The sequence below is a fragment of the Balaenoptera musculus genome, chromosome 10 (genome assembly GCF_009873245.2).
Source record: "Balaenoptera musculus isolate JJ_BM4_2016_0621 chromosome 10, mBalMus1.pri.v3, whole genome shotgun sequence".
Classification (NCBI taxonomy): Eukaryota; Metazoa; Chordata; class Mammalia; order Artiodactyla; family Balaenopteridae; genus Balaenoptera; species Balaenoptera musculus.
The window spans coordinates 70,515,507-70,530,198 of NC_045794.1; the positions used below are offsets into that span (position 1 = coordinate 70,515,507).

Consider the following 14,692-nt stretch of genomic DNA (forward strand, 5'->3'; position numbering starts at 1 on the left):
GCTTCCATGGTGACTGAGGCCTACACAGAGTGCTTGTAAAAGTCTCTTTGTAATGACACAGCACTGCATCAAGGCTTTAAAGTATTTAACTCACATCACATCCTCCAACTGCATTATATACGGAAAGTTGCTTACTTATTTATGTGTGTATATGTGAAAAGCTGAAAGATTTTAGTTCAAAATAAGTAGATCATTGTATCTTTTTACAGTATTTTGGGATTCTTCATCCTGAGTCATTATCATTGATATTTTGGTTGTAATGTAATAGCCATGTAATTTTTTTCCTATAGTATTTTTATCACTTGTATCTCCAAAATATTAATTGCTAAAAAAATCTTTTTTAAAACTGTAACATTGAGATAGAGGTCAGAGCTGTTCTCTTTCCAGTTGTATCATAACCATCATCTAATTCCTCAAGTGCCAAAGTTACAAATTGCCTTCTCTCTAGCTCAGCTAAAGTGAGTAACATTAGAGGAAGATGGTCAGCAATCCCCTGCTTCCTTTGGAAATTGGGATCTTGATTATGTCTTTCTCAATGTTGTCTGTTATGAAATAATAGTTGTAAGGTAAAATGTACTATACATAGAATAATGCATATTTGCTCAATAATGTTTCTTGAGAAATAAAAGAAACACTTCATGCGATAGCATTTTTAGCCAAAAATTATATCACTTTCTTATTCTGTTATAACAGGAATGTAGGTCTGCCTTCCTGTTAAGAACTCCTAAATTGTTCTAAGTCACGAAGCATTAGAAATTATGACTCCTTCTTATGTATATAAAATGCCGGTTTTCATAAAAAATATTTATGAACTTGATCTCTATCTTGAAAAAAAACAGAGAATGTAAACATTCTGCACCTCTCTTTTGTAGTAACTTGATTCCTTAACTTAATTAAATATTACTGGAAATTAATTTTTCCTGAAAATCAGTCAGGTGTTTTTGACAAATCGTCATTTGGTGTCTGAGAGATAGTCTTCACAACACATAAGTTACTCACACCAACATCTCTTAACTCCATGGTCTATTCTAAGATTCTTGGAAATTTTTGCTGCCTTTAACTGTCTGTTCTGTGAATAGACAATCCCTTCATAATTTGTCTCAATGACCAAATATGGTGCAACTTTATCTTATTAAGTTTTATTAAAATTTTGGTTGTTGCTTCAAATTCAGTATAAATATTGGTACTTAGTTTCTGAAATGGTATAAAACTTTCTCCACTGTCTTGTGTGGGGTATGATGAATGCTACTTAAGAGTGAAAAATAAACTTTAAAAATAGGATTCAGAATGGAAAAACCTTACCTTGAATATGCATCTGTATAAGTGCCAATGTATTTGTGCTGAGTGATAGACAGTTATGATATAATCTTTCCAAGATACTTAAATTATAAAATGGAAATAATTAATTTATAGAAAGGGAAAGAGGTAGTGTTCATTTTGAATATAGTATGTAAGTGTATTTTACTCAAGGATAGAAGTTTCACTTTTTTTCATTACTTACAATAATAGTTAACATTTACAGAACAACTTTTATGTTCAAGGAACTGTGCTAGCCCTTTGAGTTATGAATCTGATTTTACTAACACTTTTTTTTTGGTGAATACTAGGTGCTAATCTCTGTTAGACACTAGAGCAATATAAAAATAAATAATACAGGCTCTTTTCCTTTCCACCTCTATTTCCAGCACAGTTTTTCTGTTCTGGAAACACAAATGATGTTCTTTTTTCCTGGCCATATATTGTTTAGCTAATGTAACCATGACTTTTTTGTCTATCAAGACTGTTACTAACAGCCCTACAGCCCTGCCCTAACTAATTTGGAAAGAAATGAGATAAGAGTGAAAATGTTGGGAGAGGCAGAGTTTTGAGTTTTAACTCCTCTTTTGTCAGTTAGTGGGCTACTTTAATTTAACCTTGTGTAGACTCTGCCAGTGTAGGCACTGCCAGAGATAAAAAAGAGAATAGAGCCAAGAACAATAACATGTTGTGCATGTACCAAACATGTGTTGTGCATGTACCAAATCCATTGAATACATTACCTTACATAATTTAACCTAGCTTAAAAAAAAAACCTTAAGGATTATCTAATTTATTTTTTAACTTTTCTTTTTCTTAAAGCTTTTAATTTGTTATTAGCCCTAAAACTATGATAAATATCATAGTTTGTGTGTGTGTTCCCAAAACTTTGCATGTTTTTTCACAAACTTTGGAATATATATTTTTAAAATTATTTTATAGGTAGGTATCTGACCTCCTGGGATTCAAATGCTTTGCTTACAGCACTCAGGCTTTCTGTTCCCAGTTGGTTGACCTTGTCATTGCTCATCACTCTCTAGCTGTTTGGTGTTCATGAAGGTCTCTGGAAAGCCTCAGCAAAGAAATGAGAGAGTCAGAGGGATATTCTATTTTATACAAAAAACATTTTTAATGTGTTTAAAATATAAAGATTATATATATGTGTTATATATACATATATATATATATATATATATATATATGAAGCATATTGTGCCCCAAATTATCACTTTAATATAAAAACTCAGCAAAAATTATGCATCTACATTTTTATATGATTTGCTTTCTGGTATGCATGGGGCTTTTTTAAACAGAGTTGGTCTATATACATTTTTAATTCCTTTCTTTTAAACTAGAATTTCACTGTTGTATGGTCTTATAAACATCAGAATTAATATTTATAAATTTCTCACACAAATAATACCTCAGAATTTACCTAATAATTTGTCTATTATTGGGCTTTTAATTTGCTATTATTCATAAAACTATAAAACCTAAATGCATATGTGTTTTCATAACTTTTGGAATACTTTCTTGCCATTTATTATGAACAATAGGAGTACTGACTGAAAGCTGTGAATAATTGAGAGTTATTGATAGATACCAATATTTCCAAGTTACTTTCCAATGTTAGTTATAGCAATTGCCTTAAGTAAATCTAGGTGACTAGCAGGCCATTTCATTTACAGTTGACCCTTGAACAACACGTGGGTCAGGAGCACGGACCCCCAAAAGTTGAAAAGTCTGTGTATAACTTCACAGTCTGCTCTCTGCCATCCACAGTTCCATATCCTCAGATTCAACCAACCACAGACCATGTAGTACTTCAGTACATATTTATTGAAAAAAATCTGCATATAAGTGTAGTGGGCCTGTGCAGTTCAAACCAGTGTTGGTCAGGAGTCAACTGTATTCTACTTCCAAAGTGAGAAGTTCTTCAGTAATCTGAGTGGTGGGGCCCGTACATGGTAATAGCACAAGTTCTAATAAAATACACAGCCAGATCAATGGAATGGTATAGGAAGTCCAGAAATAGACCCCAAATACATACCAGAGATTGGTTCACCAAAGAAAGGTGGGACACATTTATTTGGTAAGTGATGTAGGATAACTGGTAACTATCAAAAAAAATTCTTTCTACTTCTGAACATTGTAACAAACTGAATTTCAGACAGTTCAAATGTTTAAAAGTAAAACATAAAACATAGTATAAAAGAGACATGATAGAAACTTATTTTTAAAATTACTTATCATGCAATGGAAAGGCCTTTTTAGGAATAACCAAAAACAAGAAAAAAAACCCTCATGTGTTGTTAATGACAAAAATCCATAAATTCAAATTCAAAAAATTAAAAAAAAATTTTGCATTCAAATAAAATAAAAAAGACAAACAGCACACACCGTGGGAGGGAGGAGTATATTTTCAACTCAGTTCTTAAAGAGTTAATTTCCATAAAGAATAACCAGCAGTGTTTATTAAATTTAAAAAAATCCATTTGTCACTCTTTGACACATTTCTACATCTAGTAATCTAGCCTCACAGAAATGCATTGATGGGATAATAGTAAATGATTGTTTATAATAGTAAACGATTGGGAGACACATAAATGCCCATCAGAAGAGGACTGGTGAAATAAAATTATGATAATTGATATAGTGAAATTCCCTGCTGCCATCAAACAGAATAAGGAATCTCTACATGAATATTGTAGGAATATATATGTATAGATCTGTATATTCATAGATTATCTCTAGAACAATAAATAACAGTGATATTTCTGAGGAGGATATCTGGGTAATTAGGCCATGGGATAGAAGGGAGACTTACTTTTCATGGTGCACATTTTTTGAGTAGTTTGAGTTATAGTAATAATAATAATAACTTGAATATCATGTGTCTATTTTACTTGAAAATAAATTCAATAGTATTACACATGCATTATATATACATATGAAATGTAAGGAGAGACTTAAGTAGTCTTGTAAAAATGTGTCTGATATTTCTATTTAGGACAAATATAATATTTAAGTTGCTTTTTTTAAAATATGAAGGTAATCATTTAGTTTTTCACTTCCTGATATGGAACTATTAATTATGAAACCTACAAATTGAGATTCTCAATTCCAACAGTTGTTGAAAACACAAATTAATGCTAGATTAACAAAATGACTATTGTATGTTTTCTCTCACTATTGAGATACACTGGCTAAGAAAATAGTGTTAACTTATTTCTATGTGTCATTACTGAACATTATATACAGTCTTTTAATAGAGTAATTTCATGGTCATTTATAGAAGGAGCAAATGAGTTTCCTTAATTTTCAACTGATTTAGTTATTAAAGACAGTCAAAATTAAAGGCCTATTTTGAGAAATAAGGGTAGTGACAAACTGAATAATAGCAAGTAAGATTTACACTTAAGTATTTTTACATTAAAATGGATTTCATTCTAGAAAACAACATACCAGGCCATAAAACCAGCGGTCCAGTGTAAAAGTGAGGACATACTTTCATGACAAATTGAAACAAATATGTATGAAACCTAACAAAAAGTTTTGTTAGATCTTTTTTGCTATATATATTGTCATGAAACAATATCTGGTCTTAACTTGTGTGAGTTAGCTCAGCAATTATATAATTTCAACTGCTACAAAATTTATTTTTAATATAGCCAAGTAACACACCCAGAAAAACAAACAATATCACATGAAAGAATACAACCATTCCTTTTTATTATTCTGGATCAGTTACACTTGAAGAAATTATTTGTACTTTATATTTGTCATATCAGGTTATTAAACCAATCAGGTAGTATGAAATGAAATAGCCTAATATTTAAAAGAAATCTATGTTAAAAGGTATTCCTTTGTCACTAGAAAAATATTTTAAATAAAACAATAATCCTACTTAGAAAAATTATGAAATGCAGCCACAGAAATATATTTTGTCATGTACAGTAGATGTTTAAATAAATATAAAAATAAAATTTCAATGGATTAGAATAGGTTCTGCACACTAATGAGGAACCATTTATGTTTTTAATTAAAAAGAGAAAATAAAGTAGATATTTTTAAAAGATACTTTGAAGTTATTTTGTGTGTCTACCACTTAAAATCTAGTTCTATGAAATATAATTTTTCTTACATGCAAGGGATGCAGAGGAAAATACCATAATTTAACCACTGAGAGGCTTTAAAAAAAGACAATATTTCCATTGTTTTAAATCAGTAACTCTGTAAATTAAAAGTAAAATAGAAAATTGACACTACATTAAAATCTTTTCATAATAACCCTAAGATTTAGTGCTTTCCCCAAAGAATATATAAGTAGAATTACTGTTAATATTTTAAGTCTGCTAAAATGCATATTTCTGTATAAAATGCACAAGCATCATTTACCATGTATGGAAATAATTTTTTTTAAAGTTTACAATCTTCTAAAATTTAGCAATTCAATTCCAAAACTGAGTAGGGGCAAAGAGGTTGTTGTAGGGAATAAGGTCAACAAGATAGAAGACAAAGTAATACAATCAAAAATACATTGTGAGAGGGAAGTTAGATAAGTACATAAATAAACATAAGCTAAGCTAGAATATAAATGTTCCTCTATGAAAAATACACTAAAATATTTGTGGGTTCAGAGATAAGATATTACAACAGGTTGAATGGAACAATATATGTTTTATACAAGAGATAACATGTTAAAAACCTGAAATGGGTGGGATTTCAGTGTATAGCAGATGGAGGAAAGAGACATTCCAAGTGGCAGGATGAACAAGGTGCAGTCAATGAAAATCTGTCTTGTTATAGGAAAGATTAGTCAGCTTTGGTTTGCTACTTCTAGCTGCATATAGCAATTTCATAGTTAACCTGTCAGGTTACTCAAGAATTTATAAACATTTTATTTTAAAGCCTCTATAAATAATTAAAACATTAAGGTTTCTATCAAGTTATAAATTTATCATATAAATTCTCACTTAATTTGATAAAGAATAGCTCAGTATCCGGAGATGAGTGCATCGTATTTTAGTATTTTTATTTGTATTAATATATTACTCTAAATTAGAGATTCACCATGGTAACTGATGATTTAATATTGTAATGAATCAAAAGCACAAATACATTTGTATATAACTAAAGAACAAATAGAAATTCTAATGTGAATTTAAAACTTGATGGTCTTGCTGTCTGACAAGAGTTTTTAACGTTATCTACTCTAAAAATATAGGAGAATTGGCCCTTAGAATGCATCACTGTGCTTAACTGTATAAAGACAGACATTAATGCAGTTTCTAAAATGAAATTATCTGTCTAGTCCTGTTTCTTATCAGAACCTCTTTTGAATTCAGATAATTAATCAAATTATATAGCAGATAACAGAGTTCTTTACATTATTTTCTCACTAAAGAGTAATACAAAGAGATTACTTTCACTTTAGAAAAACAACATTACAATTGGTTTATCTTTGATGATGATCTTCTGAGTTTAATCCCCAGTAGTGAACAATAAATATCTCAATAGCTTACCATAGTGCTGAATGATTTAATGGGATATTAGGCAAATAAACTTCCCTTTCTCAGATGACTATTCAATTCCCTTCTTATTTCTTCTAAATTAAACCCATGTTAGTGTTATTACTTACTGTTTATCACCTTAGTTTCCCTAGAATGGAAATTCCTACTTTTCTTACCATACAACTTCAAATAAGGCCTTCAGCAATATCTTGGCATGAAAAATAATAACATTAGATGTTCTCCAAAAGTGAAATATTAAGAAAGTTCTAAATTTCTTCCCAAAGATTGGTGAAATCTGGGGGATGGAGAAATTTTAAAATAGATTAGGAAATTGAGTTAAAACATACACTACAGTAAACATAAGGATAAAAGGGAAGAAATGAGAAATACTGGGAATCTTAACCAATATCCACATATTAAAACTAAGTAAAATAATATTTCTACTTACATGTGCACTGACATATGGGAAAGGTGTTAGCTAAAGAAAAAATAAACTGCAGCTGTATTCATTTAACAGTACAATAAAACAATTAAACTGTTTTCAATATAATATATGTTCAGTAGCAAGAAATAAAGAAGGGAAAGAAGAAGGAGAGAAGAGAGAGAAGGAGAAAGGAACTTCCTAACTAAAAATGAAGCAAAACCAAGCCTCTTCTGGCACTGTAATGATTGTCAGTCAAGATAGGATCTAAATAATCTATTCAATTTGTTGAATATTTACTATCGCGCTTGAGAGTGGGGTAGAGAGTAGAGCTAGCACTTTTTTTTTTCAGTTTGCACCTTAGATGAAGTACTACAAAGACAATCTGAATTATAGTATAGCAGAATAAAAGATTTTTGTCCATATTAGGTCCTATCTATATGTTCAGAGACAAAATGCTAATATTAATACATATGGCACATAGAACTCTATTTTACCCACACGAAGGACCCCAAGTTGCATCCCTTCAACTTTTGTAGATAAGGTATAATCTAACAGAACTAGGACCCTGTGATTTTCTCTGTAACCCACGCCATATCTCATTCAAGGAATGAAACTGCACAGACCATTGGTCTGACCAAAGTTTTGCATATCAGAGAGAGAAAGCACATACATATCCCTTAATAATTTTAGGATTCTTTAGAAAAGTTCCTGTTGTCTGCAGCACTTGGCCTTCCTCATCTACATACTCCTCTCTGATCCACCTCTGGTATTTGTACATGTCCCAATAGCAACCATTCCCACTTCCTGTCACCTAGGCCTAACAGGTAGAGGGGTTCAGGAAGTAACAGAGATGATATACATTCTAAATATCAATGAAAAGAATCAGGATTTGAATTAATACAGTTACAATATAGTAGCCGTCATGTACTTTACAGATTATAAAATTCCAGTGATACATTGTTGAAAAATATATAACAGTACATTTTAATTTTACTTGTTCATGTGTATAGTTTCAATATATTGACTAATATCAAGAATTAGTTTGCAGTTTGAATAAATCATTTCTCACAGAAGCTATGAGATGATAATTCCCATCAAATTATTTCTCTGTTATATACCTGCAAGCTGTTTGTGCTGCATTCTTAATAAAGAGTTCATTGTTTGAACTTGCAATAATTAGGTCACATTGGAACTCTTAAATCAAAAACAAACTTACAAAGTTCTCTAGTTTTTATTAACTACCGAACACTTTAACATGATTTATTTATTTTTTTTGCAGAATGGAATATTTAAAGTTTCCTACTAAATTAAACAAACACGAACAACATTAAAGTAGGTCAGAAAGAAGCCATTCAAATTATGTTGGCAACAGCACCGTGTCTCCTACAGTTGTTTCCGAGTCCTGACTGTGGTTAGAGCTGATACCAGTGTCCGAGTCTGTGTCATTTGAATACATGTTAAATACTCTTTGAGTAAAAGGAGGAACCTCCCCACTGCTGGTAGGGACCTCAGATTCCTTTCCTCTGTTTTCCTTTAGCTGGCATTCATCTTTGTTGCTAGTATGAAGGGAACTGAACTCCTTGGCCAGGAGCTCATACTCTTTAGCTTTCATCTGAAACAATGAGTCACTGTATTTAATCTCTTTCTGGATGCCACTCAAGTAAGAGTGGATTTTCAAACCAGCTTTCATGCTTTTCTCCAAATCACACTTAACACTTTCTAAATTAGAGCCTTCAAGTTCACTTGAAGCTGCCCCTTCCACAGCATCTGCATTTATCTCTGTGCAAATACTTCTTACCTCTTTTTCTATTTCGGCAGAGAGCTTATCAATGAGCTTTCTATAATATGTTAGTCGTTCTTCCAGCTGTACAACTCCATCACTTTCTCTCAGGTCCTCCGGAATCTGGTTTTCATCATACTCCAAACCTAGGTTTTGCTCAACTTCACTGAAACTTGGCATCAAATATGCATCCTGGACATAATTTTCTCCATCATTTTCTACCCAGTTGAGGTGGAATTTAGCTTCACACTTTTCAATTTCCAGGTCCAGCTCTTTCATTCTCTTGACTTGTTGATGAATAGTATGATCCTGGGAAATAATCAGATGAACTAATGTCTCCATACTATCTCGATCTTGGGAAACTGTGTCCTGCTTAATTTTAGCCAGTTTCCGGAAAGTTTTCCTGACTATTCTCTTTTGCTTATCTGGTGGTAACGTCTTCATGTAATTTGCTGGGCTGAGCTCCCACAGTTTTTCTGTGTTTTGCATTAATTTGGCTTCAGCTGTCCTCCACAAGGGAACTGGAAGAAAAGCATCTGCTTTAACCAAAACAAACTGCATATTAGGCTGCTCATCTCCCCATGCTTTCCAAAGCTTCAGGATTCTTGTTAGTGGGGGAAGAACCCGTTCAGAGCCTCTCCACTTCTCTATGATGCAGTAATCACTGGGCTTCCCCAGAAGAAATCGTTTCTCTCCAAATGTAGTCTCGTGTTCCTCAAGCAAAGCCTGGATGATGTCAGCAGAGGTGGTGCGTTTGGTTAGCCCACAGACAATCTTCTCTTCTTGGCAAACCCAAACCACAATTTCCTTCTCTTCTGAATCCATGTCTTTAGTTGGAGATCTGAAAGAAAAACAAAGTACATTATATTACAGTCATCACCTGTGTAAACTCAGAAAGATGATTTAACTTTAATACCCTTTCTAGATTTTACCCTTAATGAGAGATGCATTTTGAGGTTGAGACTACATAATAATCAGAAGTTGTATGGCAAGAAAAAAAAAGTTAAGACCATGAAACATATCTTAATTTCCTTTTTAATTCCTAGTGGGCTCTGGAAAGAGCAAATTGTCATCAAAGACAACGGAGGCTATTTTATCTTTAGAAGTCAGCCACAATATAACTACAGTTAGAACTGGCAGAGTTAAGACAATAATCAAAGTGGAGGTTAATAAGAAGTAGAATAAGACTATTTTGCTGGAGCCTTAGGACTGGGGAATAACCATGGAAGCATAAGTAGGATGTTATTAAAGTCATAGAGTTGAAAATAGTCCATTACTGAAATTAGTGATTATTTAATTCTACGAGTATTTATTGTATGCCAACCATGTGCCAGACATGTCTGAAGATGCTAAACATACAGCAATAAGCAAGGGAGACAAGGACACAGACACAAATGTGTAATTAATATAATATCAGATAGTGGTAAATGCTAGGAAGAAAGTTAAACTGAATGAAAGGATAGAGAATTACTTAAGGAGAGGTCTACTTTATTTAAAGAGCTTAGGAGAGACTTCTCTAAGAAGGTGACATTTGAATAGGAACATAAATTCACACAGTTAGCAGTGACACAAGTGAAGATTCAACCCAAGGAAGAAAGCTGGCTCCAGAGTATACTTCTAACAGATACACTATAAAAACAAGTTTACAAGTTTGATGGTTTAGACGTGTAGATTAAATTGGAAAAAAATCATAAACTACTTCTTAAAGAGGAACTTTGTAACATAAATTCACTTTTGATAGCAATGGAACCATAGCGCCTCATTAGAGCACCCAACTGGTCAAGGAAGGACTTTTCCCAATGGTCAGCCATGGAGAAGAGTATGTGGAAATGTGTTACCTTCTGTGCCTTTTTCTTATTAATCTTGTTCCTGCTTCGATGCAGTAATAAAGGATTTTGACTGGCCTAGATGACTCCCTTAGCTGACAAAACTCTCATATATATAAAAGCCCTACTGCTATCTCCTTAGAGTAACCCCTACGTCCTGTTCCACTTTCTGGCTCGGGAAACATCAGTTCTGGGTCTGTAGCTAAGGATGACACATGAGTTATAAACTCTTCAGCTCTACACTGCAGCTGTGAAAACTGGGAAGCAGGGATCAGGGAGTCCTTCTGTATACTAGAATAATAATAAGGACATACATGACAATTCCCCAATACTTCCAGGATCCCTGCTCTAATTGGGATTCTCTTGTTTTGGAAGGAGCAAGTTCTTATATATTACAGCTTCCACTAGAGATCTGCTAGTTTTCAGCTCATGTGGATTATGTAACACTGACAGTCATTATGCACAATCAAGAAAGATATTATTATTTCCATATAACATATGAGAAAATTAGTGCCTTTATTAATAGCCTCACAGTCCAACTGGTTCCAAACCCCTTTTTTTTAAAAAGTCTGCTCTAAATGTCCTTGTATTTTCTTAAGTCAGTTATATTTTGAGGAATTTTTACAACCATCATTCAAACCAGGTAATTTTCAAAAACTTCTGCCACTTGACTGAGCATGTTTAAAAGTAATGACCATTCTTTATTGAATGTAGGCAATAAATCTTCCATACCTAGTATAAACTTCATCATGTTTAATTCTACTTTGTAGCAGGCTTAGGATTTTGAAAATTGTGTTTATTTTATAGTATGGCTCCAATTGAGTTTCTATTCATTCATTCATTTGACAAATATTTGCAGAGCACCTCCTCTGTGTTTGACACTGTCATGGAAATGTGGATCATAGAAAGATTTGTACGATTTATTAGACAGTATCCCTGGCTTATTGTGGGAAACACTGCTTGGGTTGGGAAGGAAACACTTACATGTCAGTTCTAATGCTAAGTTTCTTATTACATCAGCAGTTCCCAAATGTTAGACTGATGACCCCTGGTATTATTTCATTAAAAAAATTAGAAATATATAAAAGATGCAAAATAAATATTAAAAATAAACCAATTTAGGAATCTTATAGAATCACTACTTTTTCAAAATAATTGTTTTCATTTGGTCCTAGATCCATGTAAACCTAGTCATCTGATATAAGTAAGGAATTTAATTCTAGAGCTGGGACTAAATAAAATGCTCCCTTCCCAACCTTTGGAAATTTACTATCTAGTATAAGTAATGACATCTCCAAACACATATATAACAAAGGTTAAAAATACAAACTTACACTAGATAATTTGGTTTGTTATGCAATATAATGTAACAAACTCATTACCTAATGATTCAAATTTAGCAGTTAAGATATATAACCTCCAATTCTAATGCAACAAAATAAAAATAAACACATCCATTGCATGACTTAGTGTTTGTTTTGTTTTGCTCTGCTTTGCTTCTCTGTATGTTTATTGGAAGGAAGGGATAAAGATTTTTACTGGATCTTAAACTTCCCAGAGAACATACTATAACCACATAAAGACTGAAAAATCATAAAGCTTTAATTCATATAATCGCATATTCCAATAATTTACTTCTATTTTCTATTTTTATCCCAGTGTTTTAGTTCCATTTATAAATAACTTCATTGTTGATCTGATTAATTTTTTTTTTTTTCTTTTCATATTTTACCTTTGCTCACTCAATGTTACTTAATGGTGCAAATTAAATTTTTTTCTGTATATTGGAATGTTTGTTGATAATTACTATTTCCAATCCAACAAAGTTACTTTTATTTTAGAAATTTCTTGGCTTGCAGCATTCTTGATTTTACTTATGTACATGGTAGTTGCTAATATCATCCCCATTTTACAGATAAAGCAACTGAGATAAAGACAGGGTAAGTAACTTGCCTAAAGTCACAGAGCTAGAAAGTAGAAATATTCCTTCCAACTCTGGCTTTAGATGTTAACCTACAACTAATCCCTGAAAATAAATTACAATAGCCATTATGACTACCCACTCACAAATATTTCCCGATTTGTGAACTGATTACATTTCGAATGTGATTTTTTTAATTACTTGAAACTCAGTGCATTTTTCCTATAAAATTAAAGTTCCACCTTATATAATCAATGAAATCCCCGTTTTGAATGCTTTTAGGTAAAGTATAAATTTGGTTCCTTCAACTCTATCATTCTTTTCTTTGAACATCCAGTATAAAGGCAAGTATTGAGAGCATCCCATGTATCTGATTCTGTAATATTAAAGGAGTAGAGACAAAGAGATTCTCAGCAGATGTAAGGTTAACATGGATGGAGGTTGCAGGAGTGGTTCTCTCTAGATACTATTGGAGAAAGTAACAGCAGGTGGACATCAAGATAGGAGGCTATATAGGAATATAATAGCTGTTCACAAGTATAGGTTATTTACAGTGCAACTGGCTATAAATTGGGAACTGCTTGGATAAGAGGATTCAAAATGTATAACTCCTATGTTACATTATAGGGTAAAAGCATTTACCTAAAAATACTACGTTAATAAAAATAAAGTAACTACCACACTGACATTTAATTCACACCAGTTTAAATTTTAGGTTAATTTGCTAAATGTTTATGTATACAATTAGAAAGTAGATATGAAAGTTTATAAGCCAGAATTTAATCAGGTCATGGTTTCATATAGCAAGGATATCTTCTTAACGTCCACTTCAGGGAGGCAGAAACAAAGGAGACATAAAATGTTTTAAAATGCCTTGCATAATGTTACGTAGGGTACCTCAAATTTTGCTTATGATTAAAACACACAAAAACCAATAAAGCTTAAGAAATTTTACAATGAAATAGTATTAACAATTGAATAAGATTATGGCTGTGTTTTGTCTTGATTTGAACTAGTTTGTTTATTTCAAGAATGGTTCATAAGAAAAGAGAAAATTCTCTTGATATCTAAACTGTGACTCCCACCAACACATAACTGTTGTACCCAATCATCTTTAACTACTTTTTAGTCATTGGAAACTGAATTAAAAGTAATTTGAAACACTGTTCAACAGATTTTACTACACATTCTAAATATATATTATACTACATCTATGATTATGTAGTATACATTATGACATTTCTCATGCACATACTTTTAAAAATTGTGTATGTATTTAAACACTTTATTAAATTTGATAATATTAATATATCCTAAGATTCTCATGGAAGAATTGTTTTGTTGCTTAGCATGCTCTGTTTAATTTATTTTAAAATAGTTTATAATCACAAAATATGTTTGAAAATTATTTACATATACAGAAGAAAATAAAAAAACATTCATAATGCTACAGTACCCATTTTTATCTAATGCTTTAAATTCTTTTTTTTCCCTCTGAAACATTAACAAGATTTATTTGTGAAGATTTGCAAAATAGATATGGTGGGAACAATCCTTGATATTTTAAAATATGATTTCCTCTTAACTATCACTAACTTAACTATCACTAACTCATTTTGAATTCCGATAAATCATTTTTTTTCTACTCCCCTGTACCCTTCACTGTAATACTGCAGTATATATACATCTGACTCACATTTCTCACAAGATTGCTTCAAATATCAGATAAGTGAAAGGAAAAGAGTGCTTTGAAAATTGTGAAAAATGTACTGGCTAAATATAGGTTATTAACTCTAATGGTAAAATTACTGTTATTATTACTTAATGCAGAGAAGGGTATAGTGTTTTTAGTATTGTTATTCAGTAACTTTACTGAGCTTGCTACAGTAGTTAACAATATTATTTTATAAATATTTTCCAACCTATCCCACA

The 14,692-nt window shown here is 31.9% G+C and overlaps 1 protein-coding gene across 1 annotated transcript in view; it reads right to left on the reverse strand.

Annotated features, from left to right (window-relative positions):
* Nucleotides 1-5,387: 5,387 nt before the first annotated feature.
* Nucleotides 5,388-14,692, reverse strand: part of RASSF9 (Ras association domain family member 9) — a 30,517-nt gene continuing 21,212 nt past the window's right edge. The window contains exon 2 of the mRNA XM_036864805.1: nt 5,388-9,854. Within this exon, the coding sequence (XP_036720700.1) occupies nt 8,591-9,854 (1,264 nt within the window). The 3' untranslated portion in view covers nt 5,388-8,590. The remainder of the gene's footprint in view (nt 9,855-14,692) is intronic.